We start from the raw sequence: 22,956 nt of genomic DNA, 5'->3' as shown, positions 1-22,956 counted from the left end.
AAAGTCAAAGGAATGGTGTGCCATAAAAATGATATAAAACTGTAGCCGCAGAGCTCATAAGAGCCTTGAATGGAACACAGCCATGCTTGTCCCACAGCTCTATTGTGAAATGACAGCATAGCAGAGGAGCCGGGGCAGCCTGCCTGGATCCAAATGTCTTCACTGTTTGGCTCTTTACAAAGTTTGATGGTACTGGCTTGGGTTCAAATCGCAGCTTCTAAAACTCATATCACAATCCTGGGCAAGTCCCAGCATTTCTGAGTCTCAACTTCCTCACCTGTTAAATGGGGACCGCTTAGTATTAATAGTCATTAAGTGGAGTACACAAATCGATATTTAAAAAGTGCTTGTAATCATGCCTGGCATGTGGTAAACATGTGTCTGAGAATTAGAGGTTTCAGCCTGTTGAATCAGCTAAATATTAAGGAATATTTACCTTTATTTTATAAAAATTAAATTTTTTATGGATAAAATATGATTTTAAAGTTGAACTTTGGAGATTTCATTTCACATTTAGAACCTTAATAGCTAAATACCAAAATATTAAGCACCTACATAACTTACTTAGTCTTTTCCCAACACCACTGGGACTATGGGCCAGGCTCTGTGAAGAAGTCTTTGGCTTATATCAAAGTTCTCTAGGGTCTACAAGGAAGACCTCTCCAAGTCTGGGAGGCAGGATTGTGTACGGTTCAGTGCCTTGAGTTATGCTTGCATTGATTAAAATGTGACGTTTGTGGGTGCGTGCATGTGAGTAAAGGTCAGAGGATAACTCTCAGGGGTAATCATTTCTCTGCCACTTTGTGAGACCAGGGGATTAAACATAGGTCATCAGGCCTGTGTGCAAAGGCCTCTACCCACTAGGCTGTCTTGCCAGATCTGCTTGTGTGGATTCTGACTTCTTACATATTTGATTTTCAGGCGCGTCTTATTTGTATAACAGGGTTAGTAATATCTTTTTCATAGGAGTATTATGAAGATTATGATGATTAAAAGTGCTAATGTTCACCAAGTGTTTAGTGTAACACATGGGGTTTAGCATGCATTTCATAAGCTTCAGTTATTATTACAATCATTCTCCCAAGAGCTTGGCTTAGTGAATTACTGCTAATCAGTTACTAAACTCCTAGCAGAGCAGAAGGTTGTATGCGTTGTATGCTTTGAGTGCTATTGGGAGATGCTTTTTTGCTTCCCTGATGTTCTGAAATTCAAAACATCACATGCTTTCCTTAAACACTGCTTTCTCCAGGGAGCCTCCTGTTTAAAATGTTCATCTTCCAAGAGGGCATCCTTTTCTCCTTGGTGTGGTTTAGTCTATTAGTTCCTAGGTTTTTTTTTTCTTTACAACGGTAGCCTGGAAACAGTGGACACCCAAGAGCTGGGATTTGTGGTCAATAGGAGACTGGGGTAAGGACCTCTGAAAGATATCGACAATGTACTAAAGACAGAAATATTGCACAATATTCTGCCTTGTTCCCATTGTAGTTTATAAGGGAAATTTCTATCTTCCTGGGGATGAATTGACACAGCTTGCATTTCCCAAGGAAGGCTACCTTTGCGGCAAAGATCAAGCCTGCCCCAAGGGCGCCACCTGCTGACTACCTGCTTCCGCTCCCGCATTCCGGGCTGGGACAGTCCTGCCTTCCTAACGCTAATCTCAGCCGAGCCCACCTACCAACACTCTGAACCCTTCCCCTTCCCCACGACGTCAAGGCGTCCCTTGGTCTCGGACCTAGGTGAGATATCAAGGCTTGTTTCCCAGTGACCTCGAGGTTTGGCACCCAAGCGAGTTCTCTGGCAGATGGCGGAGCCTGAGGCTTAGGTTCATATTCCCTGATCAAAGGCATTTCTTGACACGTTTTCCCAACTTGGAGCTGCGAGAATCAGGCCATCGTGACCTTGACCAGCAGTGGATGCTGGAAGGAGGAGGGAGGAGTGACTCACTGCGCCGTCCCCATCCATTACCGGTTTGAGGTCTCAGAATGCGTAGGACCCTATTTTAGTCACCAGAATTTGTCATCATCCGGCGCTATTTCCCTCATTACGCAGGCATGGGAGAGGAACTGGGGGCAAGCCTCTGTCTCCTTGGAGGCCGTGGCGCTGTCCTGACGGGACACCTTGGAAAGGGGTCAGGTCTAGAAGGACGAAGCAGGTCACAGATTTGACCCCCGCAATCTCCCAGGTTGTTTGGGCGATTTAAAGAAAGAGGAGACCCAGGAAAGAGAGCTGAGCCTTGGATCTTGCCACCTTGGTTCTCCTCCAAAGTCCGAGAAGCCTCTCCTAGCTCCATTCCTCTGAATTTTCCACAAAACAAATCCTGGCGTTCTAGGGACGGCTGGAGAGCTTCCCAAACCACCTGCCCAGGACTTCCCCTTTAAGGCTCTTGGCTCCGCCCATCACGCCGCGCCGCTCAAGGCCCCGCCCCCTCACCCGCTTCCGTTGAGCTGGGCCGCAGCGCGCCGGTCCCGGCCCCTTTAAGGCCGAGCCCCGCCCCCTGGCTCCCGCCCCCTCCCCTCCCCCCAGCCCACCCCGGGTGGCCCGGCGGGTCCTACGGTGCGGCCCGCGGCGGTGAGCCTTGGAGCCTAGGGGGCGCGGGGGTCGGGGCCCGCGAGACTCCGCTGCTGCGGTGGCCTTGCGGGGCGGGGGCGGGGCTGGGCCAGCGGGACTCGGGGGCTTGGGGCGCTGGGCCGGGACCGGTACGGCGCGGGAGGGGCTCAGGTGACGCGGGCCGGGATCGAGTCCCGCAGCGCGCCCCCGGACTTGGAGTGTGGGTCCAGCTGTACCGTGGGCGGCGTTCCCGCTCTCCCTTGTCCGGTCGGAGTCCCCGTCTAATCGGGCTGATGACGCGTTACCCGTGCTCCCCAGGGGTCCAGGCCCATGTGTCGGGCTGCTGTTGGCGGGTGGTGTCTGAGATGCAGCCGTGACAGCTGCGGAGGAACCCCAGGCCGAAACCCCAAGCCGAAAGCGGGAGGATCCAGACTCCCTTTTGGACTCCCGACACAGCTAGGGGGGGTGGCCGGCGGCAGGACGGCCGGCCCTGGAGGCCTGGCCCGTGTGGGACCGTCGTGGGCCCACCTGCTCTAGATAGGGGCTGAGGCGTGCGTTGGGGAAGTCTGGCTCTGGGACCACAGTTGTAATCTTCTCTCTGTCCATCAGGGAGCTGGTGGTCACCATGGCAATGCGGGAGCTGGTGGAGGGCGAGTGTGGGGGTGCCAACCCGCTCATGAAGCTGGCCACCCACTTCACCCAGGACAAGGCCCTTCGGCAGGAGGGACTGAGGCCTGGCCCCTGGCCCCCAGGAGCCGCAGCTGCGGAGACGGTGAGTGTTCTAGAGCGGGAGGGCCCGTTTCATCAGCCCACTAGCTGCTGTCTCTGTTGTTACAAGTAATAATAGCAGTTACCGCTCAGCGGCACTGGCGTGAGCGCTGCGCATCTTTACACAGACAAGTATTTAATAGACAAAGACGCCGAGGCTTTGTGAAGGCTCCTGACTTGCCTCAGGTCACCTGAGCGGTAGATAGAGTTGGGCTCCACTCCGTGGCCTTCCTCACTGCATTTCACCTCTTTTCTTCCTTTCGTAGGTTTCTAAGCCTTTGGGAGTAGGTTCTGAAGATGAGGTAAATAAAACAAGTTTCTTTTCTGCCTCTCTCTCTTTCTGGTCCGTGGTATGTATGTATGTATGTATGTATGTATGTATGTATGTATGTATGTATGTATGTATTTTAACCTTTAAACAGTCCACTCATACTTTGAACTCTCTTCACCAAATGAGATTTATGTGCCAATGTGTTCTGCTCTTTTTGGTTTCCAAATTTACAGATAGATTTTTTTTTTCCTTTGTGGTTTCCAGTTTCTGTTTTTCTTTCTATCTGACATCAGTATCCCCATCCAATCGGCCCTGCCCCTTTGCTGAGCCCCCCCCCCCCCCAATGGTTCATCTCACCATCTCTCTGTAATAGCTGGTGGCAGAATTCCTGCAGGATCAGAATGCACCCCTTGTATCCCGTGCACCTCAGACCTTCAAGATGGATGATCTCCTGGCAGAGATGCAGGAGATTGAACAGTCAAACTTTCGCCAGGCTCCTCAGAGAGGTGGGTTGAGGGCCTGTGAGACCAGTGTTTTGTGTGCACCCACCGAGGCCAGAGGGCTCCCTTCTTTGGTTTTGCTGGCCTCAGCAGACTGAGGAGACAAAGGAGGTGGCATCCAGGAGTAATGGTGGAGGAGTGAGAGGTACTTGTTTTCTTTTTTCTTAGTTGTCTCTTGTCTCTTTTCAGCCCCTGGTGTAGCAGACTTGGCCTTGTCTGAGAACTGGGCCCAGGAGTTTCTTGCGGCTGGGGATGCTGTGGATGTAGCACAGGATTATAATGAGACTGACTGGTCCCAAGAATTCATTGCTGAAGTTACAGGTGAGGATTGTGGGAAAATCTGTACTAGTTACAGAGCATTTGAAAGTTCGGTATTGAAGTCCTAATTCCTCTTAGGGTCTAAGGTGATTTTGGCTGTCATGAGTTTTCTAACTAACTTCTTGATTCATTTCTGTAGGACGTTAGATGTGACTTCTTGTAGCAATGGTAGGGAATCAAAACATATTAAAGAGAAAACTGGGTTTGAATGAAAAAAAAAAGAGAGGGGGGAGAGAGGGGGGCATGAGAACATGAGTGAGAGCTTAGGTCTGCCTCCTCATCAGAAACCTGACTGCTTCAGTCTAGTGGAGAGGAGCTAGAGATCGGATGGATGACCCCAAAGAGAGAAATCAGCACTGTAACACCTGGGAGTCTGGCGTTCAGCCATCTTAAGTAGAATTGGGGTCTGGGAAAGTAGGATTGTGGGATCCATGAAATATATTCATGAAATTGAAGTATAGCTAGGCCATCTGTGTATCTGTGAGTTTCTCATCTGTAGACTGAACAAATTGTGGATGGAAAATGTTGGGAAAACATTATGTCTGTATACTTACTCTTTGAGTTTTTAGACAGGGTCTCTTGTAGACCAGGCTAGCCTCTAAATCCCTATGTAACTGAGATCTTCCTATCTTAGCCTCTTGAGTGCTGGGATTCTGGGTATAAACCACAGGGTGCCTGGCCATTGTGTGTTGTATGCATGTGTGTGTGTGTATTCATTATTTCCTAATCTGTGTAATTACTATATACATAGCATTTATATTACATTGGGTATTATAAGTCATCTGGAGATATTGAAATAATGGGAGGATGTGTGTGGGATATATGTAAATATATGATTTCGTATAAGAGACTTGAATCTTCAGAATTTTGTGTCTGTATGAGTTTCAGGAACCATTCTTTTGTGGATAGTGAGGAGTAAATGGTCTTTGAGGGTAAAGATCATCTGTGATGATAAAATAACATTAACTTCTGTGTACTTAGTGCGTTCTGAGCTCTGTGTTAGTGCATTGAATATGCTGTTGATTTAAACTCCAGAAGAACCCAAGTTCTAACTATTGTTTTTAGAACCACTTTACAGATAAGAATACTGAGTTTTTGAGGTAGAGTACTTGCCTAAGGTAACACAATATTGTGAGTGTTTTTTTTTTTTAATAGAATAGCTTTTATTTATTCTTAGGCATTTTTGAAAATGTAAACAGTACATCTTGATCATATATAACCCCAGCTCTCTGGAAGAACTCCCGACTCCCCCCTCTACTCCCTCTAGATACCCCAAACATGTCCTGCTTCCTTTTCATGTCCTTTGCTCTTTTTTCTTTTTGTTAATAACGCTGCCTGTCAGATGTCACCTGATCTTGTTGACTTGATCTTGTGCAGGTGACTACAGCTGAAATGAGTCCATGGGTGTCATGGGCATGTCATGTCCTGAGGACAGTGCTTCCCAGCATCCCACTCCATCCTCTGCTTCCTGCCCCCTTTTCACCCTGTTCTGAGATGTCCCCTTGGGGAGGGGGGATTAGGATAGATGTCCCACTGAGGGCTGAGTGCTCCATAGCCACTTACTTATTCTCACTCAGCACTATGGTCAGTTCTGAGTCTCTGCCTTCCCTGCTGACCAGTGCAGAGAGAAGCTTCTCTGGCCAAGGTTGGGGGCAGCACCAATCTATGACTGAGCACAAGTGTTTGGACGGCAGTTTGACGATGCAGTGTTGAGGTTTCTCCCTAGGGTGTCACTGGGGTTTGACTGTGGACCGAGCTGTCATTCTGTCCCGACAGGTCTGTATTTTATGCTCTTTCTCTCTTGACTACACACTTAGTCGTAGCCTGATAGGTGTCTTTGGGGCATCGTCTGCTCACTGCCTCCTTGCGGATTGTTTTTTCTCCCCCACGCCTATCAGAGTAGGGCAAAGGGGAAGGACAGAGTCTTCAGCCTTCCTCTTCCTGATTGCTCACTGAGAGAAGCATTGTTTGCCTTTTTCTATGTTGAGAAATCCAAGGATGAGAAGAGATATGAATGGAGAAAGTTACAAAGATTCTAGCTTCTCAGGCGGTCACAGTGTCCTGAATAGTTGAAGGTTTTTGAGCTAATGGGACTTAGTGGCCTTCTCCCCTGACCGCTCCTTACACTCCTGAAGGTAGGGATCCCTCCTCACACAGGAGAAATGCCCCAGAACCCAACACTAGTATAAGCTGTTAGGTCATTTCACCCAGGTTCTCTTTCCTACAGTAAGATCGGCAGACAGGGTTCTAGGGTTTGCTATTAGTTCTAAGCACTCTCTGCTGGGCTGAGATTTGGAAACCTTTTACAAAGTGTCAGGAGGAGACAGGAGGAGACATGATATCCAAACTCATGCCTGTTTGTACCCAGGTGCCGTGCTTTTCGAACTATTATTCTAAAATCTCAATTTTAGAATACTCTGGAGTCTTCCCGTGGAATTGCCTCAAGCCCAAATCTGAGCTATCCAGTGACCTGTGCTGGACAGAACCTTTCAGGTGTCCACACAAACCTTAACCTTAAGGGATACATCTTAGTACAGAGAGAGTTCTGTTGGAATGGGTGGACATTAGTCATTTTCCATAATTTAAAACTAACAGACAAAAACAAAACAAAACAAAAACCAGACCGTTTGTGCAGCTAAGCATAATGTGAGCCTGATTTTATTATAATTAATTGCTTCCTGCCCGTGAAATCTCCCCGAACTCACCAATGAGAACAGCCTTAGAAAAACGTGTCGGACTTGCCCCACCTGTCTGGCTGTCTTTGGAGAGCTCATCTGTTTTGCACATTCATTTGCAACTATGCCTGCTTCACAGAGAGAGGCCCGGATGTGGGTGCCTGGGACCGTGCTGTGTGGAATTGGGCTCTGTAAGACTGTCCTGTTGTAGTAGGCCTTTAATAGTGAATGAATGAATGAATGAATGAATGGAGATTTGGGAGCAAAAGCTAAAACAAATTGATTTTCTAGGAATTCATATTTTATGTATTTAAAAGATTGATTATTATTTTCTGTGTAGAGGTCTTTTGCCTGAATGTTTGTCTGTGCATCATATATATGCATTCCCTGCAGAAACCAGAAAAGGGTGTCTAATCCCCTAGCACTGGAGTTTGAGACTGTTGTTAGCTGCCAAATGGGGCCTGGAAATTGAACCCAGGTCATCTGGAAGAACCCTTAAGTAAGCCATTGCCTCTAACCACTGAGCCATCTCTGTAGCCCCAAAATTCGTGTTTTAAAACATCTTTCTCAGCGTTTGTAGCTGATATATCAGATATATAAGTTAACTGTTGTTTTATGGATAGGTAGATTTGAGATAAAATACTGTACTTTTTAAGGTCTTATTATTTTTTGGTGTTTGTGAGACAATAATCTCACTCTAGCCCTGGTGTCCCTCCAACTTGATTTTGTGTGCCAGCCTGGCTTGAATTTGTGGCTGTCTCTGCCGCCTGTTGGGATCCTTGGCACTTGCCCTTACACATGGCTTGGTTTTTTTATTTATTTATTTATTTATTTATTTATTTATTTATTTATTTTTTGGTTTTTCGAGACAGGGTTTCTCTGAGTAGCTTTGCGCCTTTCCTGGGACTCACTTGGTAGCCCAGGCTGGCCTCGAACTCACAGAGATCCGCCTGGCTCTGCCACCCGAGTGCTGGGATTAAAGGCGTGCGCCACCACCGCCCGGCTTGTTTTTTTTTTTTGGTTTTTTTTTTTTTTTTTTTTTTTTTTTTTGTTTTGTTTTTTGAGAAAAGGTCTTACTATGTAGCCTAGGTTGTCTTTGAACTCATAGTTCTGTCTCTGTATCCCAAGTGCTGGAATTATAAGCATGCTTTGTAGGTTCTTTTTATCTTTTAAATTCCCATCCCCCTTTTTTGGTCTGTCATACTACTGAAGAAGCATCTGTTGTGTTTTCTGGCCAGTCTGCACCTTGGGCTTACTCAGATCTGGAGATGAAACTCAGCCTACAGGTATTCTGAATTAGACTCAGTTGACATACTGTGTGTATTACTCAGGGTTCTTTAGAGGATCAGAAACTTACAGAATACACACACACACACACACACACACACACACACACACACACACACACACACACAGAAAGGATTTATTAGAGTGGCTACAGAATACACATACATACATACATACATACAAACTGTGGTAGATTGTTGTTGTTGTTATTACTGTTGAGGTGCTGAGGATTGAACTCACGCCCTTTCAGATGCTAGGCAGGAATTGAACACTGATGTGCATACCTAGTCCACAGAAATGGTTTGTGACTTTGTGGTCTCGGGATCACTAGAGTGAGAGTAAGGAGGAAATGGAGAGTGAGCAGGGAAGAGTGATTCCTTTTCAACCAGGACTAAGGAGCAGGGAGGTGTTACTGAAACCTGTTTTGATATTAAACATTTGTTTTTCAATCTTCACATGTAAGCCACAGTCTGGCTATAGTAAGGGAAGAAAAAATGTTACCTACAGGACCTGAGATCTGGCCTGTAGTTGTTGAGGGTCTTTGAAATTAAAACACTGGATCTGTAAACCCAACAATTGCCAACTGTACTTTTTTTTTTTTTTTTTTTTTTTTTTTTTTTGATTTTTTGAGACAGGGTTTCTCTGTGTAGCTTTGCGCCTTTCCTGGGACTCACTTGGTAGCCCAGGCTGGCCTCGAACTCACAGAGATCCGCCTGGCTCTGCCTCCCGAGTGGGCTGGGATTAAAGGCGTGCGCCACCACCGCCCGGCTGCCAACTGTACTTTTTTATTATGCTCATTTTCCATGACTTCCTCACAGTTAGGGTGTGTATATTCTGAGACCCTTGGTTCTTTTCTTCTTTAAGATTTTGACATTATTTTCTCAGCTTTTGAGATTGCTTTGTTGAAATTATTCAGGCCAAGTCTTAGGTAAAGTGGAATGTACGTCAATACTAAGGGTGTGAGAAGCCTTCTCAGTGTTAAAACAGGACAGTCAGACCTTCCAGTTGGGGATTGGATTACCGTGTCAGCAACTGGGGGTGTAAAGATGGGAGACACAGAGTAGAAGGCCAAACGTGGGCTGCTGCCTTCTCTGCTACCTCAGCAACACTAATCTGCTCGCTGCTTGGTAGGCCAAAGTCCAAGGAGTTGAGAAACAGTTCAGCGCCCTCATCTAGTGTTTGTTCCCCTGTTCACGGTGCCCTTTGTCACTAGAGTTTCTAAGATAACTTGAGAGTTTGACTGAAAAACATGGCCTCTTCAAATGAATCAAATGGCTCTTGCCTATTACCCCAGCTGCGACAGAAGATCTTGAGTTTAAGGTCAGCTTGGGCTACATAGTGAGACCCTATCTTAAAAAACCCCAAACAGTGAGAACACAGTGACAAGAGCCAGAATAGTGTTTATCTCTGGGTGTAGGGGCCTCAGGCATCCTGTGAGGATGCAAGCACCCTTGACTTCCGGGGGCAGAGAGGTGGGCAGCTGTGAGTGTTGTGGTGTGCCCAGGTTTGGCACATACTTTGTTTTAGACTTCATATATAGCTTCCCTAAGGAAGCCCGGATGTCCCGCCTCTTACTGAGGACTGTAGACTTCAAGGGAAAGGGTTTGGAAGGATGAGGAAAGGAAAAGGAAGAAAGAGGAGGGGGTTGGAAAGTAAAGGGTGTGTGGGGGCATGGTGGCTCCTGACTTCTACCCTAGCCACAGGCAGGTGGATCTCTGTGAATTTGAGGCCAGCCTGGTCTACGTAGTGAGCTCCAGGACAACCAGGACTACATAGAGAGGCATCCCAATACCTCTGTCCCCTCCAAAAAGGAAGAGGGAGTTAATATGATCAAAACTCATCATATGGATGTGTGGAAATGGCGTATTGAAGCCCCAACTTTGTACAACTGGTATACACTAATAAAGATTTTTTAAAAATCTTTTATTTTATGTGTATTTTTTTCCCTACGTGTGTCTGTGCACTACTGTGTGCTTGGTTCCCTTAAGGTCAGAAGAGGACATGGGGTCTCCTGGAACTAAAATTACAGTCGGTTGTGAACTACCGTGTGGGTTTGGGAATTGAACCAGGTCCTCTGGAAGATCACTGAGTCATCTCTCTACCTCCCTTCCGTTAAAGATAGGCTCTTTCTATAGCCTTCGACTTTCCAGCCTTCTGGTTCAGCCTTGGGAGTGCTAAATTCTTTCCTGATCCTCTTTAGTAGGGTCTCCTGTTCCCAGCTCTCCATAAACTTCCCTTCAGCCCCTTGGGAATAGCTCAGCCACTGAAGAGGCTGTTGGGGTGGAGGAGGGGGACTCTCGGGGACTCCACAGGGTTCGGTTTGGTTTGGTTTGGTTAAGTGGGTCAGTAAGTCTGTATTACCTTCTGATTCTCTGATCTTACACTGAAGCCTTGATGAGGTCCACAACTGCTCTTTCTTTGCAGACCCCTTGTCTGTGTCCCCTGCCCGATGGGCTGAGGAGTATCTGGAGCAGTCTGAGGAGAAGCTGTGGTTGGGAGAGCCGGAAGGAACATCTACCGCCGATCGATGGTGAGTCCAGCGTCTTCCTTGGGTTGCCACGAAGAGAGTATAGTTTTGGGCAGTTTTCCAGCCTCCTCCATCCACATTCTCACCAGCTTGCTGTTTGTTCTTTTCTGCTTAGTTTATTAATGTTCCCACTAGTTTATTGGTATTTCACTTATTGGTAGTAATCCTAACTACTCCATTAGAGATTTGTAACTGTCTTGATGGGCCATGTTTCCTTGAGCATGTTCTTCTCTTCTCCCTCCCTGCAGAGCTGTGTTTGGGAAAGGAAAAAATAAAAAGACTTTCCAACTTCCACTGAGATAGCCTTCTTTATCCTAACTTGGAGCTTGTAGCTCCTTAAGGTAGTGGGATGGCATTATTGTTCTTCCCCCAAGAATTCTGTCTGCTGTGAGCCAGGATTCGGAAGGAGCATGGGCAATGGGGTGGATGACTTGGTTTCTTCCTCGCCACAGGTACGATGAATATCATCCCGAGGAGGATCTGCAGCACACAGCCAGTGACTTTGTGTCCAAGGTGGACGACCCCAAACTGGCTAATTCTGAGGTGAGTCGCCTTCTGCTACTGTGCTCAGCAGAGCTGGGACTGAAGGCCTTCTTTCCCTCACCCTACTGTGCTATAAAGAGGGCAAGAGGTTCTAGAACTGTCTCCCCTCTGGAGAATGGAGACTTTGGATCTGGCTGCATCTTCCCACTATTTCCCTCATTCCTTTATCTACTAACCCTTTGTCTTTTCTGTGTCTTCTCAACTCTGCAGAGGCAGAAATCCCCCTGTGTTTGATCTCTTTTTTTTTCTTCCAGAGTCTTTAGTATTATCTTGATGCAGCTAGAGATGTTCAGGGAGGGGCGAGTGCAGGGTTTCCTTGGGCATAGTTGAGAGTGTGCACCTAGAAGTCCTGTCCCAAGGTGCCTATGTGTGTCTCTGTGCCCCAGTTCCTGAAATTCGTGCGGCAGATTGGCGAGGGGCAGGTGTCCCTGGAGTCCGCTGCAGGGTCGGGCCGAGCTCAGGCAGAACAGTGGGCAGCAGAGTTTATGCAGCAGCAGGTAGGACATTGTCGCTCACTCCCCAGCCCACCTCAGACTGCTGCCTGAGGCCGGATCAGTGTTCAGTGGGAAGGGATCTTATAGACAGTTTGCCTTGTGGCAGGCATCTAGACCGTGAGTGGGTGGGGAAAGAATCTGAGAGCATCCAGGCTGGTGGTGTTTAGTGGGTTTTCCGTCATTCTGTGTTAATGGGAAGGAAGTTGGTGGAGGTGGCACTGATCATCCTTTGTCACAGGACACCTCAGAGGCCTGGGTTGATCAGTTCACAAGACCAGGAAACAACACGTCTGCCCTTGATGTGGAATTTGAACGAGCCAAGTCAGCTATAGAGGTGAGAGCAGCTGGTGTGGACACAAGCGCTCCAAGGCCATGCCTTCCCTCCATGGAGAGCATGGCTTTAATAGTTTCATAGTGTACTGGATCATCTGTGTCGGAATTGCATAGGTGTGGGATGAGTGCTTTTTAAAAAACGCAAATTCTAGCTGGGCGGTGGTGGCGCATACCTTTAATCCCAGCACTCAGGAGGCAGAGGCAGGCGGATCTCTGAGTTCGAGGCCAGCCTGGGCTACAGAGTGGGTTTCAGGAAAGGTGCAAAGCTACACACAGAAACCCTGTCTCGAAAAACTCAAAAAACAAATTCTTGGACATCATTTCACATTCCTGCAACAGAATCTGGGGGTAGGATCGGGGAATTTGCATTTTACAAAAGCTTCTCTGATGATTGCTGAAACATTGAAATTTAAGACCTGTTGCCCTAGGGACTACATCCCAGTAGAGTGGAGAGTTGGGGGTGGTCACGAAGCACCTCCTTTCTCTGTCTGCCTTCCCTTCCTTTCAGTCTGATGTCGATTTCTGGGACAAGTTGCAGGCAGAGTTGGAGGAGATGGCAAAACGGGATGCTGAGGCACACCCCTGGCTTTCTGACTATGATGACCTCACATCCGCTTCCTATGACAAGGTAGGAGCCCTGGCTTTCCAGGTTCTAGAATTTGAAGAGTTTCCACGCTGCAGCTGTTACTGTTTTTGAGCCTCTTTCTATGAAAAGAAGTCTGATTGACACCTTGGCTCCTGCTGTCCAGTAATTGAATGTGTACTCTGTTCTCGAGACTACAAGTTAGTAAAAATACCTTTGCAAATCACACAGTGACAGATGCTCACGAGGGAGGCTCACACGATGCACTGAGAACAGATGAGGAGCTCCTCTTTGGAGGTTGCACTGGGACAATTTATCTGTTGCTGACCCTTCTGCTGGACAGTGGTAGTTGATGGATCATTCCTCTGTCCACACTGTGACATGTATTTTTTTTAGTGCATGAGTTCAAACACCTGCCACCCCCCACCCCCCCAAATACTGGGGATCAAACCAGGGGTGGGTGTGTGCTAGGAAAGACTAACTATCCCACTGAGCTACACCTTCAGATCTCATTGAAGTTCTGATCTCTTCCTGTAGGAATCAGGCTCTTGTCCCAATTCGGGATTTCAAAAAATTACATTAAATCATCTAAACAGTAGGAACATTTCCCAGTAGTCTGTGGTGAAGATGTTTGGATTTTGCATGTCATGTGTGCTTTTGGCTTAGATGTTTGTGATTCTTCAGTAGTCTCGCTGTGAATTCACCTGCTTTTGAGCTGCAGGATTGCTGGGGACGTGGCTGATAATTGAGCCTCTGAGTTGAGGCATGAGAGGGAAGGAAAAGAATTGCTTGGTTTTCGTGGAGACAGAATAGGAACTGAGTAACACCTCTTTCTCACCACAGATGTGGAGGAGGAAGACCCAGATCCTGAGATGTGAAGCTGGGTGGTGGAGGTGATGTTGATGTAGGGAGCTGTGCAAAGATGGGAGACGTCCAGGGGACTTTAGGGCTCAAGAGCCAGAAAAACTGACTAGAAACATACTGAGAAAATGGGATTGTGTTGACCCATCTATCTGTTCTGGGCTTGCCCAAGAATGGTCTTGTGTGGTGCATTGAGGGACTGCTTGCTTCTAGGGAACTCTCCTTGTTATTTTGCCACAGTATAAATTCCTCTTACAGAATAACCTCATTGTCCCATTAATCATTTGATATAGTGTTAACTTATAATTGGCATTTCCATACATTTGATAGACGAAGACATAAGTCCTACTTTCATATGGGTAATATTTCCTCTTAGTGTTTATTACTTCGGTATTTATGACATGCTATGCAGAATAACTTTTTAAGCTGGAAGCTTAATTTAGCACTTATTTTTCCCATATTTATGACATGCTGGGTCAAATATGCCTTCAAATTAAAAGCCTGAAAATATAATGAGGGACCCAGGTATAATGGTACACACTTGTAATCCTAGCACGTGAGAAGCTGAGGCAGGAGGACTGTAAATTAGGCTAACTTGGTTAGTGAGACTGTGTTTCAAAATCTCAACATCTTACAAACAAAAACTGTAATTTATTAGATCCATGAACCCTATTTAAGTCAGTGATACCTTGAAATATTGCAAAACTAGGCATCAAAACCCTTGCCCTAATGCTTCACAACAGTGCTCCACCTTCTTGTTCACTAATAGTGAAAAGTGAAGTTCTGTCTGTCCTTAAACTAAGTTGTACTGAATTATACGGAATACTTGAACAGTGTGGGTATGAGTTCATTGTCAAATAAACTCATGGGCCTTTGTGTGCTTTTTATTTGTGACTTATTATTTTTTTTTGTACGTGTCTGTGGTGTACATGTGTGTGCCGAGGCCAGATATTAACATGGGTGTCCTCCTTATTGCTTTCCACTTTCCTGTCTGGTGCAGAGTCTCTCACTGAACCCAGAGCTCATTGACACAGCTCTAGTCTAGCTGGCCAGCTTGCCCTGCGGTCCCCTCTCTGAGTGGACCACCATGCCTGCCTGGTTTTTATTGTGGAAGTTGGGGATTCAAGCTCTGGTCCTCCTGCTTGCCTGCAAGTTTCTGGGATGTAGAGACTCTCTGAAGCAGTGCTCTCTCCACAGTGTGATCCTGTGAGGTTTTGGAACAGCCCAAGGCAGGGCGTCAGACAAGATGATTGGCTGGGTTAGAGCTTTCAGGATGCGAAGCAATGCTCAGCTCTCTGTAGGCTGTGAAGGGTTCTTTCAGAGTGTTCTTTTTCCATCTATGGACAGGGGAATAATAGTTAATTCCTCTTTGAGTAATTGATGAGACCTTAAAAATGAAGGTAATGGGGTCTAGAAGAAATTCATGTTTGAAAAATGATGGCATCCATTTGTCACATTGTCTCCTAAAGACATGTGAGAACATTCATCACTGCTGACTGCTACACACAGGCATTGTACTTTTAAGGAAGTAGCTCCAGCCACCACTAGTGAACAGTGTTTTAAGACCTTCAGTAAGGCTGTCAGTAGCTTTGAGGCATCAGTTACATTCATTAGGAAATTATATGTGATAACAATCTCTGTTTCCCACAGAGTGCCTTAAAGGATGGATTGATGATGGACAGCAGTTAAGGTTGAGTGTAGACTCTTCTATTGAGTTCAGATGGTCTAGAGTGAGTGGCCGTGGAATCAATGGCTTTGCCACTCATTTGTAAATGGTCCAGTAGCTGATAATGGCTTTAGTATTTTTTTTTTTTTTTTTTTTTTTTAAAGATTTATTTATTTATTATGTACACAGAAGAGGGCGCCATATCTCATTACAGATGGTTGTGAGCCACCATGTGGATGCTGGGAATTGAACTCAGGACCTCTGGAAGAGCAGTCGGTGCTCTTAACCTCTGAGCCATCTCTCCAGCCCCCGGCTTTAGTATTTTTAAATGGCTGAAAGAAGTCAAAAGAGTAATACAATTTGTAATACCTAAAAATTTAAATCTAAATTTCAGTGTCCATGAGTAAAATTTGGTGGTGACTTAGCCATGCTCATTGCTTACATACTGCGCCTGGCTGATTCTGCCCTCCTGTGGTGGAGTTGGGTAGTTGCAGTAGGATCTGCAAGGTGTGAAGTAGTTATTGTCTGGTCATTCACTGAGAAGGCATGCTATCTCTTGTAGTAGGGTCGTTACTGAAGTTTAGTATTTCCCAACTGTCCGTGTGGACACGTCTCCCTCAAACCCATCTCCAACACTGAGTCTCATGATTTGAATCCCAGCTGCAATTGTTAATTGTCCTTTGTAGCCGATGACTCGTGGTTTCGAACGTAGCACGCCTGATTCTTTGTTTCACAATGATAATCAGACAGGAAATCTTGCCTTTATTTTGTACAGTTTACTGCTAAGTTTTCCATGTCTGTGCTGTGTTTGGAACTGTGTTTACCAAACTCTGTCTGGTGAGCTACATATGGTTTTCGTTCTTTTTTGTGATGATAACTGTTTACTTCCCCCAAAGGAATATTTTACTTGTCCAAAGCCTTGTGGTTCACTAGTGACTTTGACCTTGCCTTGTTATTTTCCTACTTCATATCAAATGCCAGTTGGCAAAGCTTTTTAGGTGGCACCCTAACTTTCTCAGTTGAGAACCCCCCAGATGGAAGAGAGCAGTATCTTGTAGAAGCATTCTCTGCCAGCCAGATTTTGGGGTCCAAGTTGTATTTAAAATCCAGCAGCCCGAAATGGTGGCTTATATCTGTAATGTCAGCACTTGGAAGGTGAGGCAAAAAGATAGCTGTGAGTTTGAGGCCAGCCGAGGCTACATAGCAAGACCCCTGCCTAAAAATCAAACAAAGGAGCAAAAGCAAAAGAAACAAACAGACTCAGTTATGGGGAATCAATCAAGCATTTCTGATGTACCCAGTCAGTTCTGCAGTCCCCTAAGTTGGGCAAGCCTTGCCTTGAAGGTGGAGCCTCTGACTCACGTCACACCACCTCATCCGCCATCCCACTAGGAGTAGGGCACTGAAGAGAACTCTCACTGTGATCAACAGCTGCTGCTGAGAGGCATGCTCTGTCCAGGGGAGAGAAGGTTCGGATATGGAAATGTAGGCATGGGAAGACTTCCTCAAATAATTTTATAATCCCGGCATGGACACTCTTAGCCTCATCCAGCTTCTTAGCTACTGTAAATAGGGGACGGCAGCCGAGCTGATGCGCACCTTTGTCTTGTCATGGAGGGTCTTCATAGTTCGGAGACTTTGCTACACCCGTGTGGAAGGACGCTTTCACCTTCTCCACCACGTTGGCCATTATTGTCCCAGCCCTGCTGCCCTGGCTGTCTGGAGTTCCCCCACTCAATTCCCTCCCTTCCAGGGGTACCAGTTTGAGGAAGAGAACCCCCTGCGTGACCACCCTCAGCCTTTTGAAGAAGGGCTGAATCGACTCGAGGAGGGAGATTTGCCCAATGCTGTGTTGCTTTTTGAGGCTGCCGTGCAGCAGGATCCTAAGCACATGGAAGTGAGTGGGGCTCGTCCAGGTCTGGGGGAGGCCCAAAGAGGCATGCAGATGGGGTGTGGTCTCCTCCGGGGTGCAGGTGAGATGGTGAGTGGGGGGAAGCCAGTGGAGGAGAGGACGCAAAGTCAGTGATGAAATTGTCAACTTCTCTCTAGGCTTGGCAGTATCTGGGTACCACCCAGGCTGAGAATGAGCAAGAGCTCCTGGCTATCAGTGCCCTGCGGAGGGTAAGTGTGCTGCTGTGATGGCAGGTAGATAGAGGCCTCTGCCAAGTGACCTTTAGCCTAATAGGCACCAGAACCAGCTCCTTGTCTTTTCTGACTGCTAGCATACAGTTGAACCTGCGACATTGTTCTGAGTCAACATGGCTCAGTACTGGCTAGAAAAAGGGTAGGAAGAGGCTTGATTCTGGTCACCTCAGATTAGGACATTTATTTATTATTTGTTTATTTACATTTTATAAAATCTTTATTGACAAATAATTCACATAGTATACAATTTGCCTGTTTACACAATTTGATAGACTTTAGTCCAGCATCCTCATAGGCCCATGACACCATCACCACTTTCTATTTTAGAACATCGCTGTCTTCAATTTCATACACACATATAATGTATGGTGATTACATTCCACCTTAGTTTTTTTAAGGTGAACATGATATTTGCAGTTGTAACCATTTTTAAGTTCACAATTCAGTGACTTGAATTACATTCAAGATATTAATTACACTCATGTGTTGCTAGAGGTTTCCCTGCCTGGCCCACAGTCAGGGAAAATCTCTCTCACCCGCCAGTCCCAAGCCGCTCAAACCCGATCAAGTAAACACAGAGACTTACATTGGTTACAAACTGTATGGCCGTGGCAGGCTTCTTGTTAACTGTTCTTACAGCTTAAATTAATCCATTTCTATTAATCTATACCTTGCCACGTGGCTTGTGGCTTACCGGTACTTTACATCTTCCTTGTCCTGATGGCGGCTGGCAGTGTCTCCCCCTCTCAGCCTTCCACTTCCCAGTTTTTTCTCCTCCTTGTCCCGCCTATACTTCCTGTCTGGCCACGGGCCAATCAGTGATTTATTCATTGACCAATCAGCAACACATTCGACATACAGACCATCCCACAGCACCTCCCCCTTTTCTTTTCTTAAAAAGGAAGGTTTTAACCTTTACACATCTCCAAAGTCAGCTTGGTATATTTGGGAATTTGGGGCGTAGCTTCTCTTACTACTTCCTGCTGGAGGGGGGCGCTGTATCTTTTGGGGAAACAAAGAAAATTTTAGGATCATGGAGTAGTCCGTGAGGCTGTATCATCTGAGCCAGTTGCCTTGAAACGGTTTTGGATGTTGGATCATCTGGGCCATGGTATCATCGGAGACCTTTCAGGTGGTCTTGGCTGGTCAAACCTGATGTGTCTTAATCTGGAACAAATCCATAGCCTCTTGCTTTCTGTGGAAACAAAAGAGACTCTTTTCCAAAGCAACATATCCTTATATCCAAATTTTGAAGTCAAAGTATCTTTAAAATATACGTACTGGTTTTAACTCAGCTTCCTTTACAATCAAACATCTCTCTGTAGTTAAGAATCCCAAAGACAACACAATCCAGACTCTCTGTGTAATAGTCATCTCTACGTGGCTTATTTTTTATATTAATTTTACTGTTTCTTTAAAGACTTTATTTTTTAAAACCATGTATTTGTTTCTATACTGTATATATCACCTTTTTTTGTCTCTTTTAAGCCTACGTATATTTTACATACATTGTAAACTATTACATCTGAATTTGTCTTATTGTGAATCTATTGCTTTAAGCTGCAGCAGCTGTGGCTGCTGGCTCCGCCCACCGCAGCTTCCCAACATGGCGGCAGTACTGTAGTTTTCCGCCAGCTCTGGGAGCTATCGTGGGTCTATGCTTTTATCCAAGCAGCGTGTAGCCCAGAAACCTCTTTTTTTGTTTTGTACTAGCAAAGGCTAAATCCATAATGTAGCCTAATGTGCCACTTGTAGAGGCCTCATTCCCGCCATACTGTAGGTCGAGCGCACACGCCAGCAACCCGCCAGTAGCTCAAACCGGCAGCTGCCGCTCATTTGAGAGAGACAATTAGGAAGCTGTTTTTAGCTCCGTTTTAGAATCTTTTTCTCAGGTTTTAGGTGGAAACTCTTGCCACCATGTTGGACGCCATTTGTTGCTAGAGTTTCCCTGCCTGGCCCACAGTCATTAATTAATTTAATATTACCTCAAAGGCCAGAGGAGCCTTGTCTATATTAGGCTGAGCGGGCAGACATGAGGCCTCCGGGAGTGCATTTCAGAGCTTGGACGTGGACCTCTGGTGCCGAGGGCTGCTGGTGTCATTGGCAGATTTTCAGTCTGCTCATTTTTGTCCCGTCAGGTGTCTGGAGCTAAAGCCAGACAACCGGACAGCGCTGATGGCTCTGGCCGTGAGCTTCACCAACGAGTCCCTGCAGCGACAGGCCTGTGAGACCCTGCGAGACTGGCTGCGCTACTCACCAGCCTACGCCCACCTGGTGGCTCCTGGGGAAGAAGGGGCCAGCGGGGCAGGACTGGGGCCCAGCAAGCGTGTCTTGGGATCTCTGCTGTCTGAGTGAGTGCATGGGATTCCTGGGATGAGGAGGGTGACGTGAGGCCCAGTAGGACCATGACCTTGATTTGGGAAGTTTCGGTATGCTGAGATCCAACAGTCTAGGAGTGTAGGGGTTACTCAGGGTCAGCTCGAAGGAGGTCAGCATTCTACCGTGCAGTGCTGTGATGAAACAAGGCAGATGGTGAGGTGGAATTGGGGTAAATGAGATGACTGATACATTGATGAGTCCTGGGAATATGCTTGACTTTTGAAGGGATTGTGTGGAGGCTAGGATACAGATAGAGCCATCTACCTACCTCTCTGCTTTTTCTTCTCCTTACCTAGCTCCCTGTTCCTTGAAGTGAAAGAACTCTTCCTGGCAGCTGTGCGTCTGGACCCTACCTCCATTGACCCCGATGTGCAGTGTGGCTTAGGAGTACTCTTCAACCTGAGTGGGGAGTACGAGAAGGCTGTGGACTGTTTCACGGCTGCCCTCAGTGTTCGCCCCAATGTGAGCCTCAGGGAAAGAAGAGTCATTTGCACATGGGAGATTTCATGAAAGCCTTGGAAGACTGGGAAATGAAAGGGGGTTCAGGGGAGAACAGGAGTGTATGGACATGGGACAGGGGTTTGCATGAGATGACCCGGTGACCACACTGGGAGCTGCTGAGGGCAAGAGAGTGGGTTAGTAACCTACATTAACCAAACAAACAGTAGTGAAGCAGGTGACGGAATGGGCAGAAGTTGATCCAAGCCTAGCTCATGTTCCCAGACCTCTCTCTCTCTCTGTCCCAGGACTATTTGTTGTGGAACAAACTTGGGGCCACCCTGGCCAATGGGAACCAGAGTGAAGAAGCCGTGGCTGCATACCGCAGAGCGCTTGAACTACAGCCTGGCTATATCCGGTCTCGATATAACCTAGGCATCAGCTGCATCAACCTTGGGGCTCACCGGTGAGTATGGATTCCTTTGTGAGCAGATGAACCTTGTCTTCTTGGCTTTGCTTTCTAATGTTCTGATCCTCCCTCCCCATGCCCCATCTGCCTCATCCACTGTGGTTCTCACTAGCTCTCATTCCTCTTCCTTACAGTGAGGCTGTGGAACACTTTCTGGAGGCCCTGAACATGCAGAGGAAGAGCCGGGGCCCTCGGGGTGAGGGGGGCGCCATGTCAGAGAACATCTGGAGTACCCTGCGATTGGCGTTATCTATGTTAGGCCAGAGTGATGCCTATGGGGCAGCTGATGCTCGGGATCTGTCTGCCCTCCTAGCTATGTTTGGCCTGCCCCAGTGACAGTGGGATGGGCTTCCCTGTGAGTGTGCCTAGAGGGGTTCTCGCTCTGGGTGTGACTCCCTCTCCTCCAATGGGCCTACCAAGGGGTTGGGCTGATGACCACAAGCGGTACAACCTCTCAGGAGCTGCCTCGATGTAGGGGTGCATAGTCTGTGTCCTAGGTCCTACATAATTGTAGGGAATGAGCTGTCTCTGTCCCTTGGTAATTCAAGGGCTGTATATCCAGCTACAGATCTCTTTCTGCTCATCATGCCCTTTCTTGGTGCTGCTTTTTGGGTAGGACCCAATGACATAGGGAAATTGTTGTCATCAGCTGCCATAATTTATGATAGGGTCTACCACATTTGTAAGTCTCTCCTTGCCCTACTCTTGCTGGGAATTGGTGGCAGTCCAGCTTCCTCGGGCAGTTGTGTGTAAGAGGTTCTCCTGGGCAGTTGTGTGATGCTGCGTGGGATGGATGTTGGCAGTTGGCCTGTTAACTGCAGCATTGATGCGGTTCCACAGAGCTGAGCTTGGGACAGGTACTCACGGTTCTGTCGCTCGTGGGAGTGAGCTGGGATTCTCTGTGGATGGACACTGACCAGTGGATGCTCCTGTGGTCACTGGTGTCCTCAGGGCCGGGCTCATCACTGCAGGCTACGAGGGAGGGAGGCTCATTGGTGGAGTGAGCCCAGAGTCTGAGGTGGGACAGTAGCGGGTGTGGTCAGTACTGCAGTGCCCTCTTCTACTTGAGAAGTAGGAACTGAACAAACTCTTGTAGCAAACTGCCTCAGAAGTTGTATTCTTGCCAAATTCCCAACAAAGGGAGGGTCAGAGTTACCATAAGCCTTCCTGAAACGTTTGTAGGGGACAGCAGTGAAAAATCCCCTCCCCCATATTACCTCCACAAGGTGAAGATCAAGGGACACTGAGGGAGCAGCTGGACCCTTCTCCACTCTCCTCTGTGTGGGGAGACACACAGGCCCCCACAAGTGACTGCTAAGCCTCTTGCCCTGTCTTCAGGAGCTAATGATCGGAGATGTTTTTTTTTAAACTGCCATGGTCCCAAGGTTCCATCTTGAAATTTATTTTTCTTTGTATGCATATGTGTAAATGATTTAAAAATAAAACTGTAAAATATTTGTATGAAGAATAAATTGAGCTGATGTGGGTAGGATTCTGCTGCTGACTGAAGTTGGGGTGATGAGAGGCTGGTCAGTGTTTGGCAGATTGATGTTCTCTGTCTTCTAGATTCGCACTGGCGTACTGATTACTTATCCATCCCTCCAGAATTATGAGTGTCAGCAACCTACCATGGTTCAAAAGTGTTTTAACATTCACTTTTTTCCTTCCCTCCCTTCCTTCCTCCCTCCTTCCCTCCCTCCCTTCCTGCCTTTTCCTTCCTTTTCCTTTTTTTTTTAAACATTCGTGCTGCTGTTACAAAGGGAATTGTGTGGTGCTGTGTAATCTTGAGTCTTTTTGTTTTCAGAGCTGTGGATTTACTTCTGCTCTTAACCTAACTGGAATTTAACCAGATGCTATACCACGCCTGGTTGTGCAGGTCCACATGGTTCTGGAGTGGGGATGCCATTAGCATCGTCCATGCGAGTGGTGGACTGCAGTGTGCCTTGTGAACTCTATGTGGCTGTGGCCAGTGGACCTGCATGGGTGGCCACTTTTTCTTCCAGGTCTCCACCCAGCTCCTCTTTATGTGTCCCTTTACCTGCCTGCTCATTGGCTAGTGGCTGTCCTCAGGACTCCATCTTTGTCCATCACTTTGAGGAGCCCTCATCTACACCTGTGGGCATGACTACTATATAATGCTGGTGACTGTCCA

The 22,956-nt window shown here is 47.0% G+C and overlaps 1 protein-coding gene across 5 annotated transcripts; it reads left to right on the top strand.

The window, feature by feature from the left end:
* Nucleotides 1-2,442: 2,442 nt before the first annotated feature.
* Nucleotides 2,443-22,261, top strand: Pex5 (peroxisomal biogenesis factor 5). Of its 5 annotated transcripts, none has more exons than XM_052721199.1 (16): nucleotides 2,443-2,568; nucleotides 3,157-3,319; nucleotides 3,582-3,617; nucleotides 3,960-4,092; nucleotides 4,276-4,407; nucleotides 10,791-10,896; nucleotides 11,346-11,436; nucleotides 11,823-11,933; nucleotides 12,169-12,264; nucleotides 12,796-12,891; nucleotides 17,127-17,270; nucleotides 17,423-17,494; nucleotides 19,658-19,869; nucleotides 20,194-20,359; nucleotides 20,644-20,801; nucleotides 20,939-22,261. In XM_052721199.1, exons 2-16 carry the CDS (start codon nucleotides 3,173-3,175, stop codon nucleotides 21,138-21,140), a joined length of 1,902 nt encoding a protein of 633 aa, XP_052577159.1. In that variant the 5' UTR covers nucleotides 2,443-2,568; nucleotides 3,157-3,172; the 3' UTR covers nucleotides 21,141-22,261. The 5 variants fall into 5 exon arrangements, with proteins under 5 accessions (XP_052577159.1, XP_052577157.1, XP_052577161.1 ...); XM_052721197.1 differs by having other exon boundaries at nucleotides 12,772-12,891; XM_052721198.1 differs by lacking the exon at nucleotides 2,443-2,568 and adding an exon at nucleotides 2,702-2,814 and having other exon boundaries at nucleotides 12,772-12,891.
* The last annotated feature ends 695 nt before the right edge of the window (nucleotides 22,262-22,956 follow it).

This window comes from Peromyscus californicus, unplaced genomic scaffold, assembly GCF_007827085.1.
Source record: "Peromyscus californicus insignis strain IS unplaced genomic scaffold, ASM782708v3 Scaffold_6__1_contigs__length_162567912, whole genome shotgun sequence".
NCBI lineage: Eukaryota > Metazoa > Chordata > Mammalia > Rodentia > Cricetidae > Peromyscus > Peromyscus californicus.
The sequence above is the reverse complement of the archived record's forward strand: the minus strand, read 5'-3'. Positions and strand labels throughout refer to the sequence as shown.

Excerpts from the sequence above, each read along its gene's own strand:
- Pex5 (XM_052721197.1), top strand. The coding sequence starts at position 3,173 with ATGGCAATGCGGGAGCTGGTGGAGGGCGAGTGTGGGGGTGCCAACCCG. Across the intron at positions 17,271-17,422 it reads AGGATCCTAAGCACATGGAA|GCTTGGCAGTATCTGGGTAC; the intron begins GTGAGTGGGGCT and ends ACTTCTCTCTAG. Across the intron at positions 20,802-20,938 it reads ATCAACCTTGGGGCTCACCG|TGAGGCTGTGGAACACTTTC; the intron begins GTGAGTATGGAT and ends TCTTCCTTACAG.